Consider the following 14,902-nt stretch of genomic DNA (forward strand, 5'->3'; position numbering starts at 1 on the left):
CTTTGTTGCTTCTGAGCTAGATGGCCGGTTGATTACTTTCAAACCTTGAAGACCCTAGACGCCATACCTGATGGAATGTATCATTTAAAATTAACTTTTAAAAAATGCATTTGGCTAGCTGATAGACTGCACACCCCCATCCTTGGGGCTTCCCCTTTCCCTTTATCCCTTTTCATTCCTTTTTCCTGACTACTCTTCCACGTACTTTCAGCCCCCCCCTCCCCAGGTGAGCTTTAGAGTGGGTAACAATACACAACTCTTTTCGAACTTTTAATGGATTTGGTGTTTTAGCATTTTTTATTGTGATCTGAGTGAAAGTTTACAGACAAATTGGATGTCCATTCCTTGACACAATTTGTCACGTGATTTTGCTCTTTACCATGTAGCAGCACTCTGCTCACTGCCTTCCTTTTTTTGCTTGTTTTTACTGTCCTTCTCTCCTGCCCCTCCCTGCCTTCCAAACCTTATCCCCGGTACATGCTGCCCTTTTGAATTCTCATGGGCGATTGTTGGAAGGAGCGATTCTTCATCTTACTGGCCTGACTGCGGTGTGGCTAGAAGGTGAGCCTTGGGGGGTGAGCTCCGTTCCAGTCTGAAAGGCTGTCTGGAAGGCCTATTGTCTTGGGGTTGGCTCCAGTCCCCACTAGACTAATCAACTTAGTTGTTTTGCATTATTTTGAATTTTGTTCCACATTTTTTCTCCACTCTCCCCAGCACACCCCTCTGCTGCGATCTCTTAGAGCAGTCAGCAGTCTACATCTAGTTCTTTGGTTCTCAGGGAGGTAGACTCATTGTTTTCCAACATATTGATTTCCTTACTCTTACTCGTTCCAGACAGGGAGAACCCAACAGTCACTCAAACACTTTTAGGACCTCAGTTGCTGCACCCCCAAAGTCAGAATTAGAAGTTATCTTTGTGGACCATGTAATGCCAGTTGACCTTATTTGGGCCTAGGGACTTATTCCTTCAAGGTGCTTGGTTATGACAAAAATAGAACTGTTTTTAATGAATTTGTATGAAACTTTCTATACTTGGGGGAAAATGGTACTTTGATTAGAAGACAAATAGTCATTTTTCCTAAAAAAAAAAGAAGAATGATAAATCCTAAACTCTCCGAGTTTTTTGCCTATGAAATTGTATTATCCTCCATGGATTTAATGCCAGTTTTAGCTTTATCTTACTACCGTCGTGTTTTTTTACTTACGCTTGTTAGCAGAAAAAATATTGAAATATGCATTTAGAATCCATATCCTTTCTTAAGAAACTATAAATCCTTTACAGGTCCTTGACCAGTACGAGCGAGAAGGATTCAATTTCCTAGCGAAGGTGTTCAATTCTTCACATTCCTTCTTAGAAGACTTGACTGGTCTCACGTTGCTGCATCAGGAGACCCAAGCTGCCGAGGTAAGCCCGAGAACGCAATCAGCTCTTTGTGTTGGGGACAGAGTGCCCGTGTCAGTTGTCTGGGAAAGGCAAGCCACGATGGATCGTGCTGCTTTTGTCCTTAGAAAAAGATGACTAAATAAGTCTGCTAGGAATCCGAGAAGAAGGAACTTTCTGAATTGTTGGCTGTGGATGCATATGAGTCGCTGTTCAGTAGGTACTGAATGTACTGGAACTGCTGATGAAAGGACAGGTTGTTGATTTTCCAAGGGCCTCCCGGACACCGCATGCCTATGATCACTGGAGGGGGTGGGAGCTCATATTCTTATATCAAAATGCAAGTCTGTCAAAACACTGGACTCTGCTCATGGTCTTCACAAAGACCATACCTGGCCCCGATTTCAGATTTTAACCTCCTAGCCACGACAAGACTTTCCCATTCACGACCTGAGGGAGTTATTACGCCATTCGACCCTGAGGGAAGTATGGATTGGTCACAGGAAGCCTGGCCACTGTTGGTTACTTTCTTTACATTTTTATTACTTAGAATATTTTTCAGACCATGATTATCTGGTTAACTGAACATGTTTGTTTTTGTTTTGGACTGTTCACCATCTCCCCTCCCCCCAATTGCTCACTGTGCTTAGAAAAGGGAACACTGTATAAGGTGGTGGAGCTAGTCCGATCTCTTGGCAAAACAGGTCATTCCTACAGATGGGTAGATGTTACCAGCTCACCGTTTTCCCTTGGCTGCTCAGATGACGAAGCTGTTGGGGGAAATGTTGCTGGTCCTCGTGCTTTCCCCGGCGACATCAGGAAAGCCTCGTTGATTGCCTACGTCCTGAGAAACGGGACAGTTCGATGTAGCTCCTGGCCCTGTTCATTGATAAGGCTCCCGCTGGACACTGGGAGAGGCTCCAAGCGGTCAGTGAGTAGATGGCCAACCCACTGCTGAGCAAGCTGGGGGAGAAGGGGCCATCTACCCTTTAGAAATAACAGAGTAGATTGGGGCTGATGTTCGGATACACTAGGAAAGCAGGACATTCTCTAGGGCTGGGCATAGAATTGAAACTTAGTCTATTATTTGCTTTGGTATCTTGTAGATTTTCCAGTAGATGCCGTCTTTCAGGGAGGATCAATAGTTAGAACCTCCAGCTCCCGTATTCAGGTTCAGAGGGTAAATGGCATCTCGACAGGGCTTCAAGGACTTGGCGGTCTCCCTGGGCTTCTGATTGGGTTTCCAGGCAGGATGGAAGCATGGTGCTGACCATGGTAGCCATGTTGTCTTTTGAACGGTATCACACAGTTTGATGGTGAGGGAGAAATAACCATGCAATCACTAGACTATTTGGCTGTGGGGATTTTTTCCACCCAGCTAGAAATAGTTCACATATTTCTACTAAGTCAGCTAGAAGAATCACATGTCAAAATTGACCCCATATTTCACTCTTTAAAAGAGCGCATATGCCAGGATAATGGGCAGATTCCTTCGTATAACCTGGTATGTTTTGCATTTTAGTTGGATTAATGGCCTTTTTAGGAAGAGAAGAGGAAATAGTTATGACAAAACAGATGGTGGAGGGGACAGGGTATGGCTCCATTGACAAATTAAAGTTTTCTTTTGGAGATTTTTCTTCCATTAAATTACATTTATAGCTTTGGAATCATAAACCACACATTAAATTTTAGATTAGAGGTGGTAAGCTGATTAGCCTGTGAGCCAGATATGGCTTACAGGTGTGTTTTGTTTGGCCTGCTCTATGTATGAAACTTTGTATTCAGCCAACATGTAAAAAAATAACTAGTTTTATGTGAAATTCTGAATTTCCCTATTTCTAGAGCTTCTTTGAAAAGTCAGATATGGCAACCCTGGGAAAGCATTTGTGAATACCAATGGTTATTTGAGGCTAAGAATGAAAGTTTACAGATAAATTATGCACTTGAAGATGCTCTTCAGTTGATGGCTCTTACACGTATTTGACTTTCCAACCCAGGGCTTAGGCAGGATGATTATTTTTCTTAAATATCACTAACTAGGACTCCATTTTAAGAAAAGGGTCCAACTAAAATGCTTACCAGAGGACCTCATAGCAACAAAAATTATTGTGTTACCTACATCATTTTACATTACTGTGGAAAAGTGTATATGTTTAAGTAAAATAAATATATTCAAAAAGTACATGTATTTATGTAAAGGTAGTGTTTTGATTTATGTGATTTTTTTTCTGTAATAAAAATTCTAATTTCTTCATTCCTAAAAAGGCACCAACTTATTTATTTTATCATTATAATGGTGGCCTTGTGGTTATTGCATTAGACTGGGATCCACAAGGCCCACAGTTCAAAACCACAAGCTGCTCCTGGGGAGAAAGGAGAGGCTTTCTACTCCCATAAATCCCAGAAACTCACAGGAGCGGTTCCACCCTGCCCCATATGGTCACTTAGGCGGTGTCAACTTGGTGGAAGTGAATTTTAGAATCAGGATATGCCATCAGTTCTCAACTTGGGCTACTTCTATAACTTGTTTATAAATATGCATTTGCCAAAAAAGTCTTTTAAAAATTATTGGACATTTTTTGAGAATGTATTTGCAAAGATTGAGGAAAAGGAGGCAATTAGGTGGCTAGAAAGTTCTAGTCTGAATAAAAATATCAGAGGGCAACAGTTTTCTAGTTTGCTACTCAGTATGAGCAGTCAGTTGATTAGCTAGAACTAGAGTTACCTGAATTCAAGATAAGTAAAATAACAATTTAAAAATACTATGGGAGTTATAATTCACATAAAATTCACTTATTTACAGTATAAAAGTAAGTGATTTTTATATTCACATAGTTGTGCCATCATTATCATCACTATCTAAGTTTATTACATTTCCTCATGCCCGTTAGCAGTCCCTGCAATAAACAGCATGGAGGTAGATGTACCTGTCCTCCTCTGGCTTCTCTATTGCCACGAGCCAGGGCTCAGAAAAGCCTCCATGATCCATCCTTCTATACCTGTTCTGACACCAACTGCTCCTTCCACTCCGTTCTACATCTGTGCTGAGTTCAAGAATTCATTGCAATGGCCACACAGAATGCACAGATAATACTCACCATTAAGGGAGTTTTGGGGGGGAAGTTAATAGATCAGCACACCTCAGTATCAGCAAACAGTGAGGATACAGTCAATGGTCTCCTCACCCAGCAATCAGGTGCCCCTCCAGTTCTCAGCCTCTCAGTCATGTGGTCCTTTGGCTCCATGGATCAGGAAGGTAGCCTGCCCATCACTCTGTCCCATAGTTCCATAGTCTTGGGCCAGAAGCAGAGAAGGTACCATAGTCTCCGCTCCTCTGGTCTTGTTGGCCTCCACCCTTCAGCCACAGATCTTGAATGTGCTTTTCCAAGATCCATGGGGTTTCGCCCTGTGCTGCTTCAAAGTTGGCTCGTCCTTATAGCCAGGGGGAGTGGTAATGCAAATTAACCTATCTCTTCTATTAGTGATACACATGCTCTGTTTTTATAGTCCCACCCAATTATTTGGTGGGAGTTAGAGACTTGGGTAGCAGAACCATATTAAGAAATATCACTCCACCACAGGACAAACCTATCTGCCTTGTCAGTAGTACAGTGAGAGTGCTCCTTAGAGGCAAGGATGAGGAGACTTGGCTTTCCATACTTTGGACATGTTGTCAGGAGGGTCCAGGCCCTGAAGAAGGGCATCGTGGTTGGGGAGAGGGGCAGTGAAGGAGAGGAAGGCCCTCAAGTGGATGAAATGCTGCCATGGCTACAGCACAGGGCTCAGCATAGGGACAAGTGTGAGGCTGGCATAGGACAGGGCAGTATTTCGTTCTGATGTGTATAAGGTCGCTATAAGTTGGAACCCACGCGATGGCCCCTAACAGCAACAATCACTGTCCATTCTTCCCGTCTCTGGACCCTGTCATTGACTCTACTCTCTGTGTCTACTCTGGACTCGTGCCTGGCTTCCTTTACTTATTATGCTGTTTTCAAGGGCCGTCCATATTGTAGCAAGGCAATTCTTCTTTATTTAAAGAAAATGAAAGCTTATGGGGTTTTCCAGTAACTTTTTATTGTGAATTGTTAGATGGAGGTTTACGGAGCAAATCATTAGTCTATATCTAACAATTCATGTACATTTTGTTTCAGCTCATCCGTTGCAATCTCCTGAATGTACCCTCGTTTTTTCTACTTTCTCCCAGTGTTTCCTGCTTCTATTCCTCCTTCTTTCTTAACCCTCTGAACTTTGACCTTGGGTCGGTGCTTTGACCTTTTGATCTCAGATCTGTTCCAGACCTGAAGAGTAACTAAGAATGAAACTGCTGATCCTGAGTCATCCTTACAATTTTTCCTATACTTGAGCCCATTTTTTCAGTCACTGCGCCAATCCATGTCATTAAGGACCTTCCTCGTTTTTGCTGCCCCTCCACTTTACCAAGCATGCTGTCTTCTCCAAGGGCTGGTCTCTCCTGACAACATGTCCAAAGTATGTAAGACAAAGCCTTGTCATCGTTGCCTCTAAGGGGCACTCTGGCCACGCTTCTTCCAAGACAGATCAGTTTGTCCATTAGCAGTCCATGGTACTTTCAGGATTCTTCTCCAGCACCACAATTCAAATCATAGATCTTTCTTTGGTTTTCCTTATTCAATGTCAAACTTTCACAAAAATATGGGGCATTGGAAAATACACTGACTTGGGTCAGGTGCACCTTAGTCCTCAAAGTAACATCCTTGCTTTTCAATACTCTTAAGGAGGTCTTGTACAGCAGATTTACATAATTCAGTGCATCATTTGATCTCTTGACTGCTGCTTCTCTGAGCATTGATTGTGAATCTAAGCAAGACATGATCCTTGTCAATTTCAAGCTTTTCTCCATTTATCATGATGTTACCTATTGGTCTTCTTTACATTGAATTGTAATCCATACTGAAGGATGCAATCAGCCCTCTATAGGACCTTCCAGTGTGATCCCTTTCAACACAGTTGATAGTGGTAGCCAGGCACCATCTACTTCTTCTGATCTCAGGGTCATGGAGATTGATGTTCGAATGTTCCATTAGTCCATTGAATTAATTGAGAAAACAAAAGCTTTGGTGGTATTAAATTTTCCCATATTCTTTGGTACTTGTGGTCTGTCTTCCCCAAGAGATCCCTTTTGTGAGGAAGAAATGCAGAGACCAAGGGGCAAGGTATTGTGCCCCAAGCTTGTGTTAGGTAGTAGCACTACTTAAATAAGGTTGTAAGTCAGTCAAAATACCTGAATGACATTGGAAGTGGAGCATGGAGAAAAAGAACAGAGCATTCGATTTTATTTAGCCAGACAACAGAGATTATCCAAATCTATTTAGTGTAATGAGGAGATACAATATAGACAATATAGAAAGATTGCAAAAAAAAGAGACTGTTTCCAGGAGTAATTTTTACCACAAGCTGTAGATTACTATATTAAAATCCCTCATTAATGTCATTTGTCTCTGGTAATGTTAAAATTCAAAAATTAGAGTCTCCAGATACAACACTAAAGGCAGGAGCAACTGAAAACAAATAGATTGGATCATCTAAGTCAGTAAATAGGACCTTACCAAAATTGAAAACTTTTGTGCAGCAAACAATCTTATCAAGAAAAGGAAAGCACAGCCTTTAGAGTGAGAAAATATATTTGGAAATCCTATCTCTTAGGAGTTTAGAGAACCTCCCACAACGCAACAACAAAAAGACATCACAGCTCAGTTTTAAAATGGGAAATGATTTGGATAGACATTTCTCCAAAAGAGACTCACAAATGGTCAATGGACACACAAAATTATGTTCAAAATCATCGGCCATGCTGTTAGTCTCCTGTGAGTAGTCTTGACTTAATGGCAATCCTTTGTTTGCAGAGTAGAGCTTGTCATGGGTTTTTAAGTCGTGACTTTTTGGTAGCTGATCTCCAGGCCTATCTTCCAAGGAATTGGGTGGGATGTGGACTGCTCTCCCTTTGGCAAGCAGTAAGCATTTAACTAAATGAAATGAAAATCACGATGAGATACTACTTTACTCCCACTAGGATGGCCATTTATCTAAATAAAGGAAAATAACAAGTGTTGATAGAATGTGGAGAAATTGGAACCCTGACACACTGCTGCTGCGAACTGTAAAATTGTACAGCCTGTAGAAAATGGATTGGCAATTTCTCAAGAAGTTAATTATAGGATTATCATATGACCCAGCATTTCCTTCGCTAGGTATATACCCAAAAGACTTAAAATTGAAATACAAAGACTCCAACAGGTACTTGTCAGCAGTGTTCTTTTGGGCATTGGTCACAGTACACAAAAGATGAAAATGACTTCAGTGTCACCCTAGGCTCAGATGAGTAAACAAAAGCGGTAGTGTAAAGAATGCATTCACCTCAAGAGTTTGATCTTTGATCCCGATGCCAGTAAGATAACGTCTACACCACTGGCATTTTCTGAGAGATTGGAGAGTCTCTGTTATCCTTGAGGCATCCAGACCACAACTACCTGAGAGGTGTGATGATGGGTGGTTTGGACAAGCCACCTATTACGCAATATTAATCTGGCCTGGAAGGGATAAGTGAGTCCTGGAGACCAAGTTCAATCAGGTGGGAAATGATTAAGCCAACCATCCCCACACAAATTCCAACGTGAACTGTAGACCCTGAACCTTGGTGACTGTCCTGATGGATGAAAGACGTTGGTGGTGAGAAAGGTGATGTGTGCCTTCTAAGTTTTACCCTGTGTGTAAAGTCTCTTGTAATGCTGGCTTTGATGTGTACCTTTTTTGATAGAATCGTAAGTATAGCACTTTCCTGAGTTCTAGAAAATTATCAGACTCAAGGGGGTAATGAGGACATTGAATCTATCCAGGAACTCAGCAGTGTGGCAGTGCTGGAGACCCAAGCTCACAACTGGTATCAAGTCCTGGGCAGAGTTGGAAATCTGGTCGACTCTGTCCTTGAGCTTTTGGGATCTGACCTAGTCTGGGTGGTTGTGGTCAGAAAAACTGCACTTGCAATTGGTAGAAGACATTCAGAGGCTACAGTCACACAAAGTATACATAGTGGAATATTATTTAGCCATAAAGAGTAACGTAGTCCTAGTGCATTCTATGAGAGCCCTGGTGGCTTAGTGGTTATGTGTTGGGCCACATTCTTCATGGGCTCGCAGTTCAAAACCACCAGCAGTTCCTTGGGAAAAAGATCGGGCTTTCTATTCCTGAAAACGGTTACAGTTTTAGAAACCAACAGAAGGTCACTATGAGCCAGCATTGACTCGAAGGCAGTGATTTTGGCTTTTTATGCCATAGATGAACCTAGAATACATCAAGCTGAGTGAAGTTAGTCACAGAAGGACAATTACTTATGCTCTCACATATGAAAAATATCTAGAATAAGGAAATCTAGAGAGACAGTAGCTTAGAGGTCAGGGGCTGGGAGAGGATGCAATGGGAGTTATTGCTTAATAGGTGCGGAGTTACTGGGGTAGTTAAAAAACTTAAGAAATGAATACTGGTGACAGCTGCAAGCATAGTGAATATAATTAATGTCACTGTATTGTACTCTTAGAAATGTTAAAAATGCCACGTTATCTATATTTTATTACAATTTTTTTTAAGGAAAAAATGCGAAAAGAGGAGCAAGACTCTTGGGTGGGAAGCCATTATATTCTCTTTCTGTAGGTCATCTAGCTTTCGATTTACAATTATATTCTCTCCATGGGGTATCAGAGAGCCCCATTCAACTTTGTACCCTCTTAAAAGTTCTGATTTTAATGAGGAATCTCGCATGAAGCTCTGACTTGCCTTTCAAGATTCTTCATGGAGAGTTTGTAAACTTGAAAATCGGTCTGGATTCCTTGTTGCTCCTATACCTTACTCTTCCAGATTGAAAACTAAGGAAATAGCTTCAAAGATTATTTTCTTAAGGACTATATTTAAAGTGCTTCACTGTCTTTGGGGCTGTTTAGAAATATCCAAATTATGGAAACGAAACTCAATTGCTGACTTTGTTGAGGAAAGGCTTTTAGTCTAAATCAAACCTGTCAATACTGTAACCATCTTTTCATGTTTGGTGTGACTGACTTTCTTCATGCTGTTTCTCATTCTGTGAGTAGGTAGGTCAGTTCACATGTTCTAAAGTAGGTCAAAAAGCACTGCTACTAAGCCATACTAACCTTGATTCAACAAAGTAATCAGATGTGAAACCCTTATTTCTTAACACATCATCCATCTATTTTATACAGTTCTGTAACAGTGTTTACCTCTTGCTAAGTCTAAACTATCTCTGGATGGAGAACTCTTCCCTCTTTGATTTACCCCTTGTCAAAATGACAGGGATAAAGGACTCAAATCACGTTCCTTTGCATTTTCAGAACAAAAAGAAATATGAAGGGCTGGATTGGGTAAGATTTCCCAACGATCCTGGACTTTTCCTTACTAGTGTAGTTTTCAAAAAAATTAAAACTTCTTCATAATAAACCCCCATTATTATCCTGTGTCCTTTAGGAAAGTCTATCAAGAAGGTCCTTTTGGGATCCCCAAAAACAGTCCCCTTAACTTTCTGGGCTGACCTCTCTGCCTTGAATTTAGTGGGCCTAGCACATTTCCTCAGAGTCCACTGTGCTGATGATGCTGTCGGGTGTTGCCCAGTCGGTTCTGACTCCTAGCCACCGCAGGTACCACCGAACACCACCTCCTGGTCCGGCACCGTCCTCACGCTTGTTCTCATGTTCAAGCCCATTGTTGCAGCCACTGTTTTACAAGGACCTGTTTGGGGAAGCACCATAGCCAGATTAAGCCATCATATCGCTAAGAGGACTTGTCTACAGCCATGCGCTGATCAGAGACATGATGAAACATATTTAGAATAAGCCCGTTCTTGTATCAACTGGAATCCTCATAGCAATGCTTTCTGTGCGACCCTTATATTCACTTAGTCCCACCCGTGGGCTCGGCATGGCGTTGTGAGAAGTGCCAAATAAGTTTCAAACTTGGTCTAACTAGAAAGAAAAGCCTAATTCATGAGAAAGTAATATAAGGACTTGGTCTAACTAGAAAGAAAAGCCTAATTCATGAGAAAGTAATATAAGTTAGATGGGCACATTCTTAACAAATTAAGATTCCCAAATCCCATAGCCCAGCTTTCCTAAAATACTTCTTGAAGATTTCCAAGCTCCACGATTCCAGAATTAAATTTAGGCTGTGTTTTACTCCTCTGCCTGAAGATGATCGGTTTTGATGTTGGGCCAGGCAGTCGTGCTTCTAGGGTTGCAGTTACAGTCGTTCCTTAATACAGTTTGCATTTTTGTTAAGTTTTTGCTAAGCAGAACTTTCTGGAGAATTGGAAACTAATGAGTGATGATTTTAAAAGCAAGTTTGGTGCCAAATGTAACATTGAATGTAACATCATAAAACCACCTAACGGAAATGAACAGGACTGAACTGATGCGATGGTTCTGAATTGAAATTCAGGTTGTGGTTCACACACGACAGAATTCAGAATTCTAGAAAATAAGATGCCCACTTCTCTTATAACGTAAACGTCATATGAAAGATATTATGGTCGTGTGATATGACTTCATTGGCATGGTAATTTACTGCTCAGCAAAGTAAACAACACAATTAACACGTGTTACTGTTGAGCATTTTGTGCTTAAGCTGTGTTTTGGCCTCTCCTCTTCACAGCTGGTTTTGATTTGGTTCCTGTGAGCTATGTTGTTGTTGTTTTGTTGTATTTAAGAGCACTCAGATATTTACGTACAGCTTCATCAAGAGCCTCCGATGACAGACAAACCTGCCTTCAGAGGCCAGAACAAGCCGTGGGAAACCCCGGGTCAGCACGGAGGCTGTTTCAGGGCGAGTGATCCTTCTCGGGACAGACCTGGCCTGCTCTGGAAGCCGGCTCTCCTCAGAGTTCTCTGCTAGGTCCCTTCCAACCTGCACTGGCCCTTCAGGGGGCCTTGCCCTGCCTTGATTGTTCCTTAGGAAGTGGCCCCTCAAGGCGCAACCTTGGCCTTCTCTCTTCCTCAAGGAGGCAGTGGGAGTGGGAGGCCGAAACTACAGGCAGAAAGCCATTTAATTCTTAGATGGGAAACGAGAGCCTGGTTTTGAAATAAGGCTTGGCAACATTCCACTTAACTTGCTTTATGAAATGTGTTCCTTTTATTTGCTGTTAGTTATCTGCATGGATTGGAGATGCTGAGCTAAAGTGGTATTCGGGGAGGATCCAAATGGCGAGTAGACAGTGGAGACTAGAGTCTCTAGCCCCCAGGAGCGGAGTTTGGGATGGTGTCATCCACTGAGAGGCCTCTAGGAGAGAAGAGGGAAATTTGACAGCAGCAAAGATTTCAGCTATAAAGGAGCTAAGATTGAGAAATAAAACCAGGGAGCCAAGTCAGCCTTAAATTTTATTTCTGCTCATGTCCTCATGAGAACAACACTTGGTGCATCCATTTTCCCCCTAAAATGAGGGGCGAGTCATCTATGAAACCCTCTCAGCTTTAATAACTCAGTGATTTTGACTCAACTGTACGAGGAATGACCAGGAAAGTTTAAAAGTGGTTTGTTTTTATCTACCAAAATCATTTAAGATACTACCATTCTCACATATTCTTTCATTCATTACATCTTTCATTGTTAGAAATATTTTTGAGGTTTATATCTACGTCAGCCTCAAAAGAACATTTTGCATACTTCATATTGATGTGAGTGTGTGTGTGTGTGTGTGTGTGTTGCAGTATATGGAGCCCAAGATTTTCGGCTTCTTCATAAACTCAAGTCTACTCTTGCCATAATTGAATGCATTCACAATATATTCCTGACCTCTTGGTAAGGGGAGCCTTGGTAGTGCTGTGATTAAGTGCTTGACTGCTGACAGAATAATCTGTGTATAATTATTGAATAGGAAACTAGTTTGCTCTGTAGACTTCACCGAAACCACGGGTTTTGTTAGATTTTGTTTTCAAGTGTTTGGCTGCCAACAGAAAGGTGACCAGTTCAAACCCACTAGCAACTCTGTGGAGTGAAGACCTGACAATGTGCTCCCATAAAGATTAAAACCCCAAACCTACTACAGATTAGTTGATTCAAATGCTTGGTGTCCCTTTAGGACACACTAGAACTGCCCCTTAGGTTTTCTGGGACTGTAAACATTTATGGGAGCAGACAACCTCCTCTCTCTCCCATAGAGCAGCTTGAGGGTTTGAACAGCTGAACTTTCAGTTAACAGCCCAGTGTGCCACTGGAGAGCCTTCCATAAGAGAATGACGTCCTTAGAAACCCCATGGGAGGGTTTTATGCTGCCCCGTGGGGTTGCTCTGAGGCAGAAGCGACTCCACAGCATTCAACAACCTCATAATACACTTTCCAGTGATGAGCTTCCAAAGCCCCTTATTTTCTTACGAAGGGGGAGGAGTTTCTTCAAGTATCAGTCATACAGTACTGTAACATTCAGTGAGTGATTGAGTAGTCTGAACCCTGGTTTGTGAAACATTCCCCATTCAAATCCTGACTCCCTTGAGGAGCTGGGGCTGCTGCATGCTGGGCAGATCATGTGCTGCTATGTGTGGGACCTTGGGCTATTTACTTAACTTCATTGACTTAATTGGTTTCATTTGTAAAATAGGATCTGATAGTTCCTACACCACATAATTACAATGAGTGTGTAACAGAGAAGCCCCTAAGAAAGGAGAAAAAAATAGGTAAATCAAAGTCCAACATTCTCCAAAATGAAGGATTTTGTGTTTCTAAAGAACTAGCAAGAAAGTGAAGATAACCTTTGGAAGGATTAAAAAAAGTTATTAATTTGGAAAGCATGAAGCTGAATATATAAAGAACTCTTACAACTTCATAATAAAACACACACAATTAAAAAAATGGACAATAAACTTGAGTAGATATTGCTCCAGAGAAGATACACAAATGGCCAGTAAAATAAGCCCATAAAAATATAGTTGACAACATTAGTCATTAAGGAAGGACAGATCAAAACTACAATTAGATACCACTCTGCACCCACTAGACGGGATCACAGATGTTCTGGAAGCTGAGGGGATATCGGAATCCTCATACGCTGACAGTGAGAATGTAAAACGGTACAGCCGCTTCATACAGAACAGCTCTGGATATAGACAAGCCCGTGGAATTGTGTACTTTTAGGGAGTTAGTAGTATGGTGTGTGAACTAAATCTCAGCAAAGCCGTTTTTAGGAAAAGGAGCGAAAGCAAGCACGGAGCCCACAAAGTGGGGACCCCAATGTTTTCCAGCCTTTCCCGTCCTCTCTGGGCATGTGGGACAGACTGGTGCCTCATTGCCCAGGGCAGTGAATGCTGTGTATGTTACATTAATAATCTCTCTCGTTTCTACTGTGCCTCTTTTTTCCAAGTAGTGATCTCTGCTTAACTCATTCAGCCCATATTTGAGTCATGGGTAGTCAGAAAATATTAGATTAAACATAGCGGGTCTTCAGCCAGCTACCTTCTGGGCGTGCTTTCAAGGAGGAAAGAGGCAAAACATTAGCTATCCTAGAGTCAGGGTTTTAGGACAAGAGAAACAAGGAAAATGCTATATTATTTAGCTTTATAAGGTTAAATTATAAGGTACTTAGAAGATTTAAGACCTGCGCCTGAATTTTTAAATTTCTATCTTCACCATTTTATTTCTTCCCCTAAAGATTTTTTTGAGCGTTTTAAACATTCAGAAAAATGGAAAGACCAATGCAATGAAATACCCCTGCCCCCTGCCATCGACTTGATTCTGACTCATCAGGACCCTCTGGGGCAGTGCTGCCCCTTAAGGAGACTCGCTCTTGGAGTAGTCATCTTTGGGCTGTTAAAGCAGCCTGGTGCTGTAGCCACAGCTCCACCAGGGTTCCCTTTAAATAAACACCCATCGAAAACCAACGAGAACTTTGGGCCACACCACATCTCTCCTCTTCCTTTTCTCCTCCTCTTACGTTCTTCCTCTCTCTCACACCCCAGCACACCCACACTTTCCCTGGCTGAGCTACTTACCTCTCAGAAACATGCATCATAGTCCTTTACCCCAAAGACTCTCTCCTGTAGTACACCTTAATCAGCATGGAACAACCAGCGATGATTCCATAGTTTCATCCAGAATCCAGTGCTTATTCGCAGGGCTTCAGAGGTACCCTCGGTGGTCTTGTTCTCAAGTTGGTAACTTTATATTTCAGTTTGGTTTACCACAGTAGCACCGAAGTGCATCAACTGGGATAGAGACTGAAGTGTATCTTTTAAACTCTTTGAGGCTCTTATATTGAGACTGAGGAGGCAGGAGGACCCTCTTAGGTAACCTGCTTCGAGGACCTGCTGCTCCAGGTGCAGTAAGTAATCTCTGGATATCACGTGGCACCCTCATCTGAGTGCCGCAGCCATGTTGGGCTCCACAGATAACCAGCAGGACAGGAACAATAGTCCGTAGCCACCACCCACCGACCCCTGGTCTGAGGCTTTTTGGGTATTGATAGTAAGATTATTGTTGGTATTTAAAACAAAAATAAAC

The 14,902-nt window shown here is 42.0% G+C and overlaps 1 protein-coding gene across 1 annotated transcript in view; it reads left to right on the forward strand.

Moving 5' to 3' along the window:
* The window catches only part of ATG7 (autophagy related 7), a 220,186-nt gene that overhangs the window by 130,543 nt on the left and 74,741 nt on the right, over positions 1-14,902 (forward strand). The window contains exon 18 of the mRNA XM_030885613.2: positions 1,283-1,405. Coding sequence (XP_030741473.2) covers positions 1,283-1,405 — 123 coding nt within the window. The remainder of the gene's footprint in view (positions 1-1,282; positions 1,406-14,902) is intronic.

This window comes from Echinops telfairi, unplaced genomic scaffold, assembly GCF_000313985.2.
Source record: "Echinops telfairi isolate 266 unplaced genomic scaffold, ASM31398v2 ScPeMD7_31;HRSCAF=116, whole genome shotgun sequence".
Classification (NCBI taxonomy): Eukaryota; Metazoa; Chordata; class Mammalia; order Afrosoricida; family Tenrecidae; genus Echinops; species Echinops telfairi.